Here is a 12,605-nt window from a genome sequence, read left to right as displayed (position 1 = left end):
TCTTGCATGTATCTAGACAGTTTGATAAAAGGTTAGGAAGTAGATGCTCTATATTATAAAAATCCCCATGTTGGAAACTAGGACCCAGTGGCCACATCTACACAAGACGCTTACTGAGCAGTAGTTCATTACTGCTGTGCAGTAATGTTGCATGGCATGAGTCGTGATGCAGTAGTAACGAGCTACTGCACAGTCAGCACCACCAAGGACCTATGCAGGGAGAGATGCTACTGTGCAGTGGCACTGGTTACTGCACAGTCATTTAATACTTGGGTATGCAAGTACGAAATGACTGTGCAGTAACAACTGCGCAGTCAGTGTCTCAGGTAGACGCAGCCATTGTTTTCTTTAAGGCTACTACTGCCAGGGCTGGATTAACCCTTTAGTGGGCCCTAGGCAAACAAACTGGTGGGCCCCTGCTTAATACTGGTTGTTTTTTTTTCCCCCACTCAATAATTATAATATGTAAAATAAGCAAACTGGGCCCCTTCTTCACTTACAGCCCTAGGCATGTGCCTAGTTTGCCTATGTGTTAATCCAGCCCTGACTACTGCCAAGGATTCTTGCTGGGTGGAAAGTAGAGAGTCACTTCACACCTGCTTCCTGGCAGCACCAGGAAATATTCTAAACATTTTAGGGCGTTGACAGCTTCCACTCTGAGCTGCTCAGCCCTGTTCTCATGCTCGCGGTGTTTATGACCTCAGAACTCTTGTTATCAAAGCTTTTTTTGTTGATCTGACTCAGCATTTACTCCTGTGTAAACATCGTGCCTCTGTTTTTGTCTGCTATGAACACACTTCTCACTGTGTTGTATGCAAGAAAGGTTTCTTCATTCAAAGAGGAAATCTTTACATAACTCTAAGGTTCAGCGGACCGGCACTGAGAGCTTTCGACAGAGCACATCTCTATGAGAAGCCTGAAGACCGGCACTCGCTTTGATTAGCTCCTTCTACAAATTGAAGTAGGTGCCCTGGTCCATTGATCTTGAATCAGCACTTTCAGAAGGTAGGGTGTCAATGAGAACAGTTTTGCCATTAAGGTACAGGATTGGGAATCAGAAGACCATAGCTGTATTTCTGGATTTGCTACCGATTTCCCACGTGACCCTGGACCTGTTAGGAAACCTCTCCATGGTTCACTTAACTCATCTGTAAAAATATGGGCAGTGACACTTGATTCCCTGTGTTGTGTCTTATTGTGTTTTCCTTGTACTGTCCCTTTCAAGCCAAAGCTCTCATGTTCAGCACTGCAGGGTTCAGTTTGCTTGTGGCAGTTTTGCAGCACTGGGGACTTCATGTTCTCTGCCACAGAGAGCCAGAGGCTTTCTTGGTTCCCCTCCCACCACAGGACTGGACTGTGTCAAGTCAGAGGCAGAGCAAGTATAGGTTCTGCATACATCTACTGAGGGCAATTGTTAAGATCCACCCTGGATATGATTCCAGAGATTCCAATAATAAATAACTGGTAGTTCAACCCAGGAGTGCCCAGAGTGCTGTTCCTGAACTCACAACTTATCACCCTGCCAAAGGGTGTTGTCTGCACCTGCTGCCACTTTTTTTTTTTTAATAAACAAGCCATTTGCTAAAATTGTAGCTTCAGATCATCCTAAATAATGTGGGAATATGACTCAGATTCAATTAAAGATATTGATCAAAAGAATATATAGAGAGAGAGAAATATCAAAACTGCCAGGCTATGCTGAATCCTTTTCACTCTGTCCTCAGCCTAAGTAATAATGATTTATTGGTACAAACTGGAACATGTTCAACAAGAGAAACGGAAAGAGCCCTACCCTCAAACACCCTACAGCCCAATGAATAGGATATTATCTTAGGAAGTGGGAGACCTCAGTGCAAATCCCAGATCAGAGTAAGGCAGAGACGGGGTTGAATCAGGGTCTTTCATATGCCAGGCAAATGCTTTAAACATAGGCTTACTGAGCCAAAGGAGAAGGATAGCCACCCTCTAATGCACTGGGAGCAGTGAAAAGCACCCTTGGTAATCTAACACTTCTCTGTTTTATTAAAAGTGCCTGAAAACACAAATTTAAATTATTTAATTCAGAGCAAACAAAAGGTTTTGTTTGACCTGCCCTCAAGTTCCTTTCAATTCATCAAAAATCTCTCTCTCTGTCTCAAAACAGCCACCAAACCAAATAAAAATGTTTTCACAACCCTACTTATGAGCCTTCCTCTGCTGCTATTTGGAAGGCACCTTAGGATCCATTATGTAAATGCACAGTTGCATTGTTATTTGTGTAAATGTGTATTGCTTCTAGAGAAGAAACACAGGAATCTTTCAATACAACTTGGAGCACTGGATTTCTTACACGGACATGATATCTTTCTACTACTGTAACTCTCATCTACTGTGCAATGGCATGATATACTCCACATTTCAGCAGTTTCAAGACTTCTATGTGCTGCCAATTCCTAGCCTCTGAATTGGAGGAGGCACAAGATATCAGGCCCTTGTCCAAAATGTGGCTGTGTGTATTGCTTTATCGTGAATGTGTTTGCTATCTAAGGAGAGGCTCCCAAGCTCTACATCTCCTATTGCTGTCCTGACTAAGGAATCTATGTTTATAGTGAGATACCAGACTTTATTTACTTTTGTGTAATATAAATGTTTGTATATGAAGTTATCCTCTTGAAAGCAAGGGATTTGCTGGCTAAAAATAAGCAGAAAGCAAGCTGCTATGCACCAATATACCTTGAATCTAACCTGAATATTTTAGCACCCACTCTCAGAGTATCTCTGAAGGATGATCCATTGGTTAAAGCAGTAGGGTAGGACTGAAAGGACTCAGAATCAAGCTGTATGCTCTGCCACAAACTTTCCACATGATCTTATCCAAGTCACTTAGCACAGGCCACCAGTGGGCAGTAAGCAGGAGAAGAACGAAGGTGGAAAAGAAGCACTAGGGAAGTATCGTCAGCCTAGCAATCATCAACTGTTATGATGCCCACCCCTTACCATAAGCTACTGACAGAAAACATAAAATTAGAGTACCCTGCAGACTTTATTTTTCCTTGAGGTCCAGACTAGGGGCCAGGTTTGAAGCAGTGTCAAAGCCAACTTTCAGCTGTTACACACTTACTGTCTGCAGCAGCAAAACTCAGCTACAGTCTCTCCTGCCACTTCTTGCTCTCTCTCTGATCCCAATCCTGAAAAAGCACCAAGTGCTTAATATACTGTTAGACAAGGTTCTTTGGGTGAATCTGATATCTTTGATTAGACCAACTAAATAGTTGGAGAACAATATTTAAGCAAGCTTTCAGGTTCAAAAACCCTTTGTCAGGCTAAGGAAGTTTGAGCAGTTGTTGTGTGCTCTTCCTGGATGGAATGTGTGCTCCTCCTTCCAGGAAGAGCATACATCAACTGCCGAAACTTCCTTAGCCTGACAAAGGGTTTTTGAACCTGAAAGCTTGCTTAAATATTGTTCTCCAACTATTCAGTTGGTCTAATAAAAGATATCAGATTCACCCAAAGAACCTTGTCTGCCTCTGTCCTTAGACCAAAACGGCAACAACCTACACCCCTGTAACATACTGTTAGTAGTCCAAGCTCAGCATCTCTCTGGATCCAGATCTCATGAATCTCTTCTCTCACCTTTCTTCAGTATCTTTTTCCAATACATTTTAACCCTGCTGCAGTTATCAAAACAAATCCAAACTATAATTACCTTCCAGAGATTGGAGCCAGTACACCTAGTCCAAAAGCAAAAATACAAGTAAAGGGTCAGCAGCAGCTGACAGTGGCACGCAAGGCAACAACAATGTAGGCTGCAGGATCAAGACATATTAGAGTGGCCATGCCAATCTCTGCATCGTTATGCGAGAACCTGCTTCCTGAAGATGGGTTGACTCTTATCAACCCAAGCCGTTCTAATCAGACTAACTGAAAGAAAATGAACGAATGAAAAGGAGCAGGCAGACTGTTCATGTTAACAAGTAACTCTCATGCCTTCATATTCAACTTACATGAACTACTCTGTAGCACATGCTAACATCAGTCCCCCTCCTGTAAACTAACCTGTTTAATTAACATAGTGGTGCTCAGCCTACAGGTTGCAGGCAGATCCAGCCCATGGCACAGGGGATCAGCAAAGAGCAGCTCAGTCAGGTACACCCCCTTCCCTGCCATGCACAGTGCTGCCAATCCCCTCTGCAGCCCTCCTACTTTCTACCTCTCCTCTCTTCTCCTCTAAGCCAGGTGCTGCTTATTTCCTTCCTCCCTTTCTCCCTCTTCCTCTCCCCCATGGCAGCCAGTTTACCAGGGTAAGCTCTCTTCTTCTCTCCCTGTGACATTGGCAGCCACCTTCCTCCCTCCTCTCTTCCTCTCCCCTATTGAAAGGGAGTGGTGGCAACCAGGTCACTTGGCCCTCTGCTCTAAAAGGCTGAGCAGCAGTGGTATAGGAGACTCCTTGTGCCCACAAACAGACACAGGGCCCACATGATGTTAACAGGAACGGTGATGAATGGGTGGCCAGAGAGCACAGGAAATTCCTCCTTGTCCTTTCTAGTCTTTTCTCCTCTTTTTTTTATGCTTCTCATAAAACTCCTTTTTCAAGCACTTTACTACAAAAAGACAGACTTTCTGGAGCCACCACATTTTCAATTGAAGGACTTGTTCTTTCAGTTTGAGTTAATAAATATGGAAGTTCCCCACTTGTGGTGGAAGGAAATCTTTGACATTTTAAGAGTGACAGTTCATGTTTGTTTTTTCCCACTGTTACTATAACCAAAATAGATGGCAACACAACTTCCTAGCCTCAAATACACAGATCATACTCTTGCTTCCCTCACATCACTTTATTGATACTAGAAAAGGGCCCTCCCCCGAGTCAAACGCCAGTTCTGAAACCTATAGAAACTGTGGCATGATGAGTTAAAGCAGTCCCCCTAACACAACAGACATTTGCCAGCACTTGGGATGGGGCTGGTCTGCATCAGCCCAGCCCCATCACATAACAGACTGATCCTAGGGAACAAAAGCTCCCTAAGGCACTCTGAAGCAGAGAGCCTTTGTCTGATCCCTCATTTGATGAGGGTTAATTTGTTGCACGATCAGCCACTTTTAAAGCACTCTGCAGCTGTGTACATGTGTCATGGCATGGCTGCACAGCACTTGTAGGGCGCCAATAGCATAACCAATGTAACTTCTGTCTGAGCCAAAGGGACCTGTCTGAGCTAAGCAAAGGGCCCAAAAGATTACCCTTCCCTTTTGCAGATATCCTAGCTCCCTTCTCCCCAGTCCCAAAAGTTGGAAAGGACACATCTCTTGACTTCTCTATACTTGTGGAAACCCTACTTATACCCTACCCTACTGCCCAATATGTGGAAAAATTAGAAATTCCATGTAAATCCACTCACTCCTCTTTGATTCCTGGTCCACCCAAATTTTAAAACCAACTCTCTGGCAATGGCAGCAGTATTTCTGGTCATGCAACTCTGAGGGAGTCAATTAACTTCCTGAATCATTATAAATCTACCTGATCCCTTCTAAACTCTTCATTCTACGGGTGTTAATGACTCTCTCCCCTTTTTAATAGTCTTGATGTTCCACCAATCAAGTCAATTTTTCTGAAGTTCTGCTATCTATTAACAGCTCCTGGTATTGTAACTGGCATTTCATAGCCCTGCAGAATGTTTTCAACTCTAGCTAAAAACCATTAACTCAGGTGTGTAAATAATTTTCAGAGAAGCATTGGATGCACTGCCAAGATGCTCAAGAAGCCTAGATTTTGTTTCATGAATATGAAAAAGAGATGTATGTCTAATTATAATCACTATAAGACTAATGAAATGACAGCTTTTTATTATTTTTGCCTAATTCGTTGTGTTTTTCTACATTATGTATAATATAGCAAATTAATGTATATTCCAATAAAGTTATATTTGCTTTTGCTTCAATCTTAAACTGAATCATATAGCTCTAGTCCCTTAGCATATTAGTAAAGTTTTTAGTTTCTTTTTAACTGGAGAAAAATGTGTTGTATTATATGATGATGTACCAAACCATTTGCACGCAACTTTTCAACTTTTCAAAATCCCACCCATGATCATACAGCCCTTACTTTCAGTATTATCTTTTGAGGGCCAACATCCATAAACAGAGCCGTCCCTAGGGGTGTGTGGGGCCTGGGACATATCAGCCCATGTGGGCCCAGATGGTGGCGAGCAACTGAAGCCCGGAGTGAGGGAGGTGGGGAGGGTGGCAAGCAGCCAGAGCTGAAGTTGGCGGTGCATGGGATCTACAGGGCCCCCCAAAGTGCAGGGCCCAGGGCAATTGCCCTGATTCAGCCCCTCAAGGACGGCCCTGTCTATAAAAACCACTAATTTAGAGCCCTTTGTGTTACTGAGGGATAAGACTTGAACCTAATTAATTTTAAAGAGAAAAGGAAGAAGAAAAGACTAAATGATTAAGTCCTATAACTTATTAGCACATCAAAATGCAGTCCTATAAGATTATGAAGAAAACTTTTTGCTAAATTAACAATATTAGCTATTATTAATTTTTATTATTATTACTAGTATTATATTAGTGCCACATTGTAGAATCGATCATACTTGGGGTTCTTGAAGTATATATCAGAAAGTCATGCAAATATTACTCTTACCTTCCTGAGTCCTGAAGTCATCTTCAGCAAAGCTATTAAAGTCGCCACAAAGACCACAGGTTTTATTATAATGTTTATCTTCCAGCAGTATCTGAATATTGCCACTGATATCAATCTTTACCACAAAGCCATGCTCCTCACTGGATAACTTATAGTAACCTGCCTCATTCTCTAGATATATCCCATGGGAAGCAAAGGGTATGGAAATCCTGTGAAGAAAAATAAAGATTTCTCAGAATGTGGCATCCAAATAACATGCATCCATGTCATTTGCTAATTCAATATCTACCTTTTGTTTCCCTGGGTCACAGTTCCATCTATAGAGAACCGAATGTCAAAATATTCTCCAAGATACACAGAGAAGCCATTCCTTCTTCCATTCTGGTAATTACCTGCAAGGAGCCAAGAGATTATTTTCTCACTTTTAATAAATTGAGCTTCCTAAATTTGATTGTTCTTCTCAAAAGTATTCATATTTTATTTTATATGTATAAGATCTTTACAAGATCATTATTGGTAAATTGTTTGCGTTAGCCACCACTTACGGCTGAATTGAGATCAAGGTGCTGTTCTGTCAGACATTAGACAAATATACACACCAAGGGTTCATATATTATCGTTTCATAGTTTTATAGATGTTAGGGTCGGAAGGGACCTATTAGATCATCAAGTCCGACCCCCCTGCCCTGGGCAGGAATGAGTGCTGGGATCAGATGATCCCAGACAGGTGTCTGTCCAATCTCCTTTTAAACACCTCCAAGGAAGGGGACAGCACCACTTCCCTTGGAAGTTTATTCCACATTTTGGCAACCCTCGCTGTAAACAATTTTTTCCTGATGTCCAATCTAAATTTGCTCTCTTCCAGTTTGTGGCCATTATTTCTAGTTACCCCGACAGGCACCCTGGTAAACATTATATCCCCTATATCTTGCTGACAGACAAAATGGCAATAGGGTCAATTCCTGAGTCAACAGGATTACCTGCAATGCAGTAAGTCTTTTACAAATTGGGAACACACTACCCAATGCTTCAAGGGCTTCTTTTGTATTCCACCAATTACTAGTTAATGTAAAAGGCAAACCTGGAAGCAGGGATGGGAATATAGGACTCCCCCTTCCCAGTAAATGTCCATGCCACTAGATTATAGTCATGTACTCTCCTGTGCTTTATCTTTGGCTCCATGAACCTTACTTTCTTTTCACATTTGGTCACAGGGGTGAAGATTACCACTTCTATCCCATCATAGCTCATAGCCTGGTGGTTGGGGCACCATTCTCCTAGGAGGTCAGAGATGTGGGTTTGAAACCCATCACAGTGAAGACATAAAACCTGGGTCTTCTGTTCCCCGGCCCAGGGCCCTAAAGCACTCACCGATGCTAGCAAAGATTGGCACCATCCCAGAAGCTTGTGCTTTAAAACAGTGTTTCTCAACCCATGGGTCGCAAGATTATATGCAAGGATTACAAACAAACTTTTAAAAAATGGATCAGACTTTAAAAATGGATTCTCCTTTAAAGGAGAAAAACATGGGAAACCATGGCTTTTCCCTTGTAGGCTTTCAGTTTCAGCCTGCATGGGGCTGCCTCCACTAAGCACTGTGCTAGGATCCTGCCTCCTGTTTTAAGAGAGTTCAGCAGGGAAGGATGCTACAGCACAAAAATCTTGTGGACTTGCTGCTTCTGACACCCTGCTTGAGGCTCACCTAGGACTGTGAAGGAACGCTTGTAACAGTCTGTGGCCAGGATGTAACTGCAGTCCCCGGCAAAGTCGTAGAAAGACCCATCAAATGTTTCAATGTGAGCATCTCCAAAAAGGCTGCAGCGGGAAGCTGATGGCTCTCCTGTTCTTCCCTCTGCTGGGAAAGAATTTGATGATCCTGGATATTAACAAAAAAACATTTTACTTGTAAGGTAAAGCAAATCATTTTATGTTCTCTGTGGAACAGGTCTTTAGCTGATGTAAATTAGAACTGCTCCACTGGCTACCACATGCTCTTAAAAGTCACTTGGCTAGATTGTCAGATGGCATAAATTAGCCAAAAGCCTTGATTGACACTCAAACAATGCCAATTTACATCACTTTCACCCACTCCAAAGTAAGATTACACCTACTAAGCATCTGACCATATTGTACACATGGTCTGAGCCTATTATTCAGGTAGTTTCCTGAAGGGAATACTAGGTTTAGGTCAATAACCAGTGACATGCACTTGCAATACATGCATACACACACACCACACTTACACAAGTATTATTTTCACTCCAACCAGGATCCTAAATATATTTAAAAGAACACATCAAAATATAGTTGAAAATGTACGTGCCAGGAACACTAGACCAGAGTAGATAGCTGGCTGCAGTGCAAGAACTAAGGAAATGCCTGTTGTAAACATTTGGGCCCCAATCCTTAACTTCAGCAACATTCCAGCTGATCTCATTAGGCCAAATTCTTTAGAAAACCACACTGCTGCCCAAGTAATGGGAAAAGGAATTGCTCAGTCCCTAGCAATGTCTTCCTTGAATATCTGTTCCAATTTCAGTACAGATTTGCTTTGGTTGTACTCATGCCCCTTTTGCATTTGCTGGCTTAGCATGGTAGCAGTTACAAGGCTGAGCTTGTTTCTTTACATTCAATAACATAAGGTTACATTAGGGCAATTAAATAAAGCCCAACCCTGTAAAATACTTTATGCAAAAGAACTCCATTAATTTTAGAGGATCTCTGCATGGCTTCAAGTATCTTTCTGTGCACTGGGGTGTAGGTTGTGCACTGTAATTTGCTGAGCTTGAGAACCAAGTAACCTAATTCTAGAAGCTGCTGAGGACTTTGAACTCCTTTTGAAGCCACTCCAATTTAAAATCACTGACTTTAGTTTTTAAATAGCTCACTTGCCTGATACAACAATATAAATATATACACTATGAGAATCTAAGCAAGTGCATGCTTAAATTGGAACAGTTTTTCTTAAACCAAACACCCCATTCATTCATGATTTAGGGCTCAACCTGGCCAGGCAATGGGGTCTAAGCTATTAGGCCTCTGTGCCTTCATGGAGTCTAAGTACAATCAACAGGGTACCACAAAAACACAAGGTGTTGTTCATTTGAACCTTATTGTCCTCAGTGAGGGTCTTTATGAGTGCAGTGTTTTGCAGGACAGTAGACAACAACATTTGTCTGTTACCTTCCACACTGATGGGATTCTTATTTGAGAAAGGAAGGCAGGATTGTAAAGGGAATAAGTTAAAACAGTCATAAAAATAATTTTTAACAAGTCCAGTGTTTGCTAGTATTAGAAATAAGAAGCCTTCTTACCTGATGTCAGTATGGGCAGAACCACCAACATTAACAGGACCAAGAAATGGATCATCTATGAAAATAAGAAGACAAATATTAAAATATTTTTTAACATGCTGAAAACGGCAGGCTGTTTCCCTGAGCTCATTGTGAACCTCACCAGCCTTCCATATTCTTCCTCAATATTTAATTAATTGGAGATTCTACCCAATACTGGAAAAACTGAAACAAAGTATTTCACAATACTGTCAACCTATGAATGTGTAACAGTTTCAAGTACATAGTGAGAAATGATGCACTGTGAGTTCTCAGCTCTGCCTTCCTATTGCTGCTGGCACTCCCTGAAGTAACATAGGTACATTTAGGATTTTAAATTTACCTGGGTGCTTTTCACAGGCTTTATAAGTTTCACAACATGCAGAACACACAACAAATCATTACAATATTTTAAAACCCTTCGATAAGCGTTTCAGTTACCAGTTACAAGGCAGTGTGGACAGAGACCCAACTAGGTCCTGTGAAGGGTTACAATGGGTACCATAGGGGTCTGTCCCCAGAGATAAGCCTTTAGAAGACACAAACCTAGAGCAAAATCCTGGCTTCATCCAAGCCAGCTAAAGTTTTACTATTCATTTCGACAGAGCCTGCGTTTCACCCCTTGTCTCTTATATGTCTGTGAATCACCTGCTATACTGTCAGGGTTTTAAAGATGATAAAAATATATATGCAAGCTACATCTATCAAAAGAGTTAGGAATGCATTCATTCTGTGACTAGAGGTTACTAGGTGATGGATAAGAACAAAATGTAATTCTACCAGCCACCTTAAAGCATCATACATATTGGGGTCCAATATATACAATCAACAAATCAAACCTATATTTCAATCAAAAAAACCAGCAAGTAAAGCCCTACTGAAAAGTGGAATGTACCCATTGGGTCAAATTCTGCTTTTATTTGATGTGGGTGCAATCCCTTTGACTTCTTTTCCATGGCCACAATTCCCATGAAAATCAATAGGAGTTACACCTGTGGAATTTAAAACTGACCATCTCACTTTATTTACAAATAAAAAGGAAGAGAGAACCTGTGGAAGATGCTGGTGTCTATGACACTGTTGGTACCTATAAAGACAAAGCTCCTGCCATAATAAGAGCTACAATGTAAACAGTGAAATGGAACAGATTTTCTTTTTCTTAAAAAGGAGAAAGCAATAGTAGTTATTGAAGATTAAGCATGTGGTGATATATTTTTTTAAATCAGTACATTTATATAACATTGCACTTCTTCAATTAAGTCCCCCATTGCAGCAGTTAGCAACCTGTGTCCTATGGGCCAGATCTAGCCTATGGTGCCATCTAATCTGACATATGGAAGTGGAGCTTCAGTGGTAAATACTTTCCCCATGCCACTGCAGGGAGAACCAACAGTGGCTAGGTCCTAGCATTCACCTGTCCTCCCACCTCTGACCCAAGCTGGGTCATTCAAGCTCACAGCCTAAAAAGATTGCTCTATTGCATTATTTTATTGTCTCTTCCTCTAAATGACAGTAAGAAAAGCCAAAGTGATATTAGAAGGACCCCTGTAGCCCCTCCACACATACACACAAGTTCCCCTCAGTTAAAAAAAAACTTGTTCCCATCCAAACTCTTAATTCCTATACCTGAGATATAATGTGCTGTAAGTTGCCACCTTATACATATGTTAGATCTGCCTGATGATGACCTTACCTGGGTAATTTTACAATCAGTTTCATTACACACACACACACACACACACACACCTACCTTTTTCTGTGCAAAAGCTCAATTGCACAAAATAAATGGCTTCCCTGATTTCATCTACAAGGATATTGTTCCCATCTCCTTCAAAAGGCTGAACGGGAATGGAATGGGACTGAAATGCCTTGTTTTTATATGAGGCAGGAACTCGTGTTCATTTAAAAGGGAAGATGAAGGGTAAATGTAACATCCGCCTGATTCTCAACACAATGGTGTTAAAGCTGTTATCGCATAAATCTTGTCGCCTTAATTGCCAAAAAGATACAATGAGGGGAAATCGTATTAAATACTTACATGACTGATAAGTCTTTAAAATGAGTTCTGCATGTGTGAGAAAAGAAATTTCATTAGTGGAGCTGATAAAATAGCATAAAGATCTGAAAGAGGACTGGCAAAGAGGAATATAGGAACTGGTATTCTAGAGCATTGATTCGTCTAGTTTCATCCTCTTACAACAAAGGCTTTGAACAAGGTAAAAAATAATAATTTACAGAGTTAGTCATGTCATACAGTGTTATACTGGTGAAGGGATGTTCAATATACAAAACAAAACAGACGTATATTTTTAATTTAAATGGCTTACAACCTGACCTCACAAACATTTATAGATAACCAAAGAAAGTCTACTACATGCATAAGTGTTTACAGTATCAGGGCCCTATTTGAACTGAGAAAAACAACACTCTGAAAGAACAAAAATAAGGTCTCCTGAGAGAATACAGAATGTGTGTGTGCATGTCTCTTGTGTACAAGCACCAGTAGTTCTGAGGACAAATTGGCTACTGTCTGCACATAGTTACTAGGAAAGACAAGGTACAGAAAATAAAAGCCTCAGAATTTCATCAGAACTTGTGGTAGAAGTGATATCTTTTATTAGACCAGCTAGATTTCTGCAAAAAAAAAAAAC

The 12,605-nt window shown here is 41.1% G+C and overlaps 1 protein-coding gene across 3 annotated transcripts in view; it reads right to left on the bottom strand.

Annotated features, from left to right (window-relative positions):
- The window catches only part of VWF (von Willebrand factor), a 203,144-nt gene extending 191,333 nt beyond the window's left edge, over window positions 1-11,811 (bottom strand). For all 3 annotated transcript variants that reach the window (XM_006266925.4, XM_014606374.3, XM_019482200.2), the window contains exons 1-5: window positions 11,705-11,811; window positions 9,937-9,991; window positions 8,325-8,498; window positions 6,912-7,014; window positions 6,623-6,831 (exon numbers count right to left, since the gene is read on the bottom strand). In XM_006266925.4, coding sequence (XP_006266987.3) covers window positions 6,623-6,831; window positions 6,912-7,014; window positions 8,325-8,498; window positions 9,937-9,991 — 541 coding nt within the window. In that variant the 5' untranslated portion in view covers window positions 11,705-11,811. The remainder of the gene's footprint in view (window positions 1-6,622; window positions 6,832-6,911; window positions 7,015-8,324; window positions 8,499-9,936; window positions 9,992-11,704) is intronic.
- Between the last annotated feature and the right edge of the window lie 794 nt (window positions 11,812-12,605).

This window comes from Alligator mississippiensis, chromosome 4, assembly GCF_030867095.1.
Source record: "Alligator mississippiensis isolate rAllMis1 chromosome 4, rAllMis1, whole genome shotgun sequence".
NCBI classification, from domain to species: domain Eukaryota; kingdom Metazoa; phylum Chordata; order Crocodylia; family Alligatoridae; genus Alligator; species Alligator mississippiensis.
Note: the sequence above shows the minus strand (reverse complement) of the source record. Positions and strands in the feature narration are given on the sequence as shown.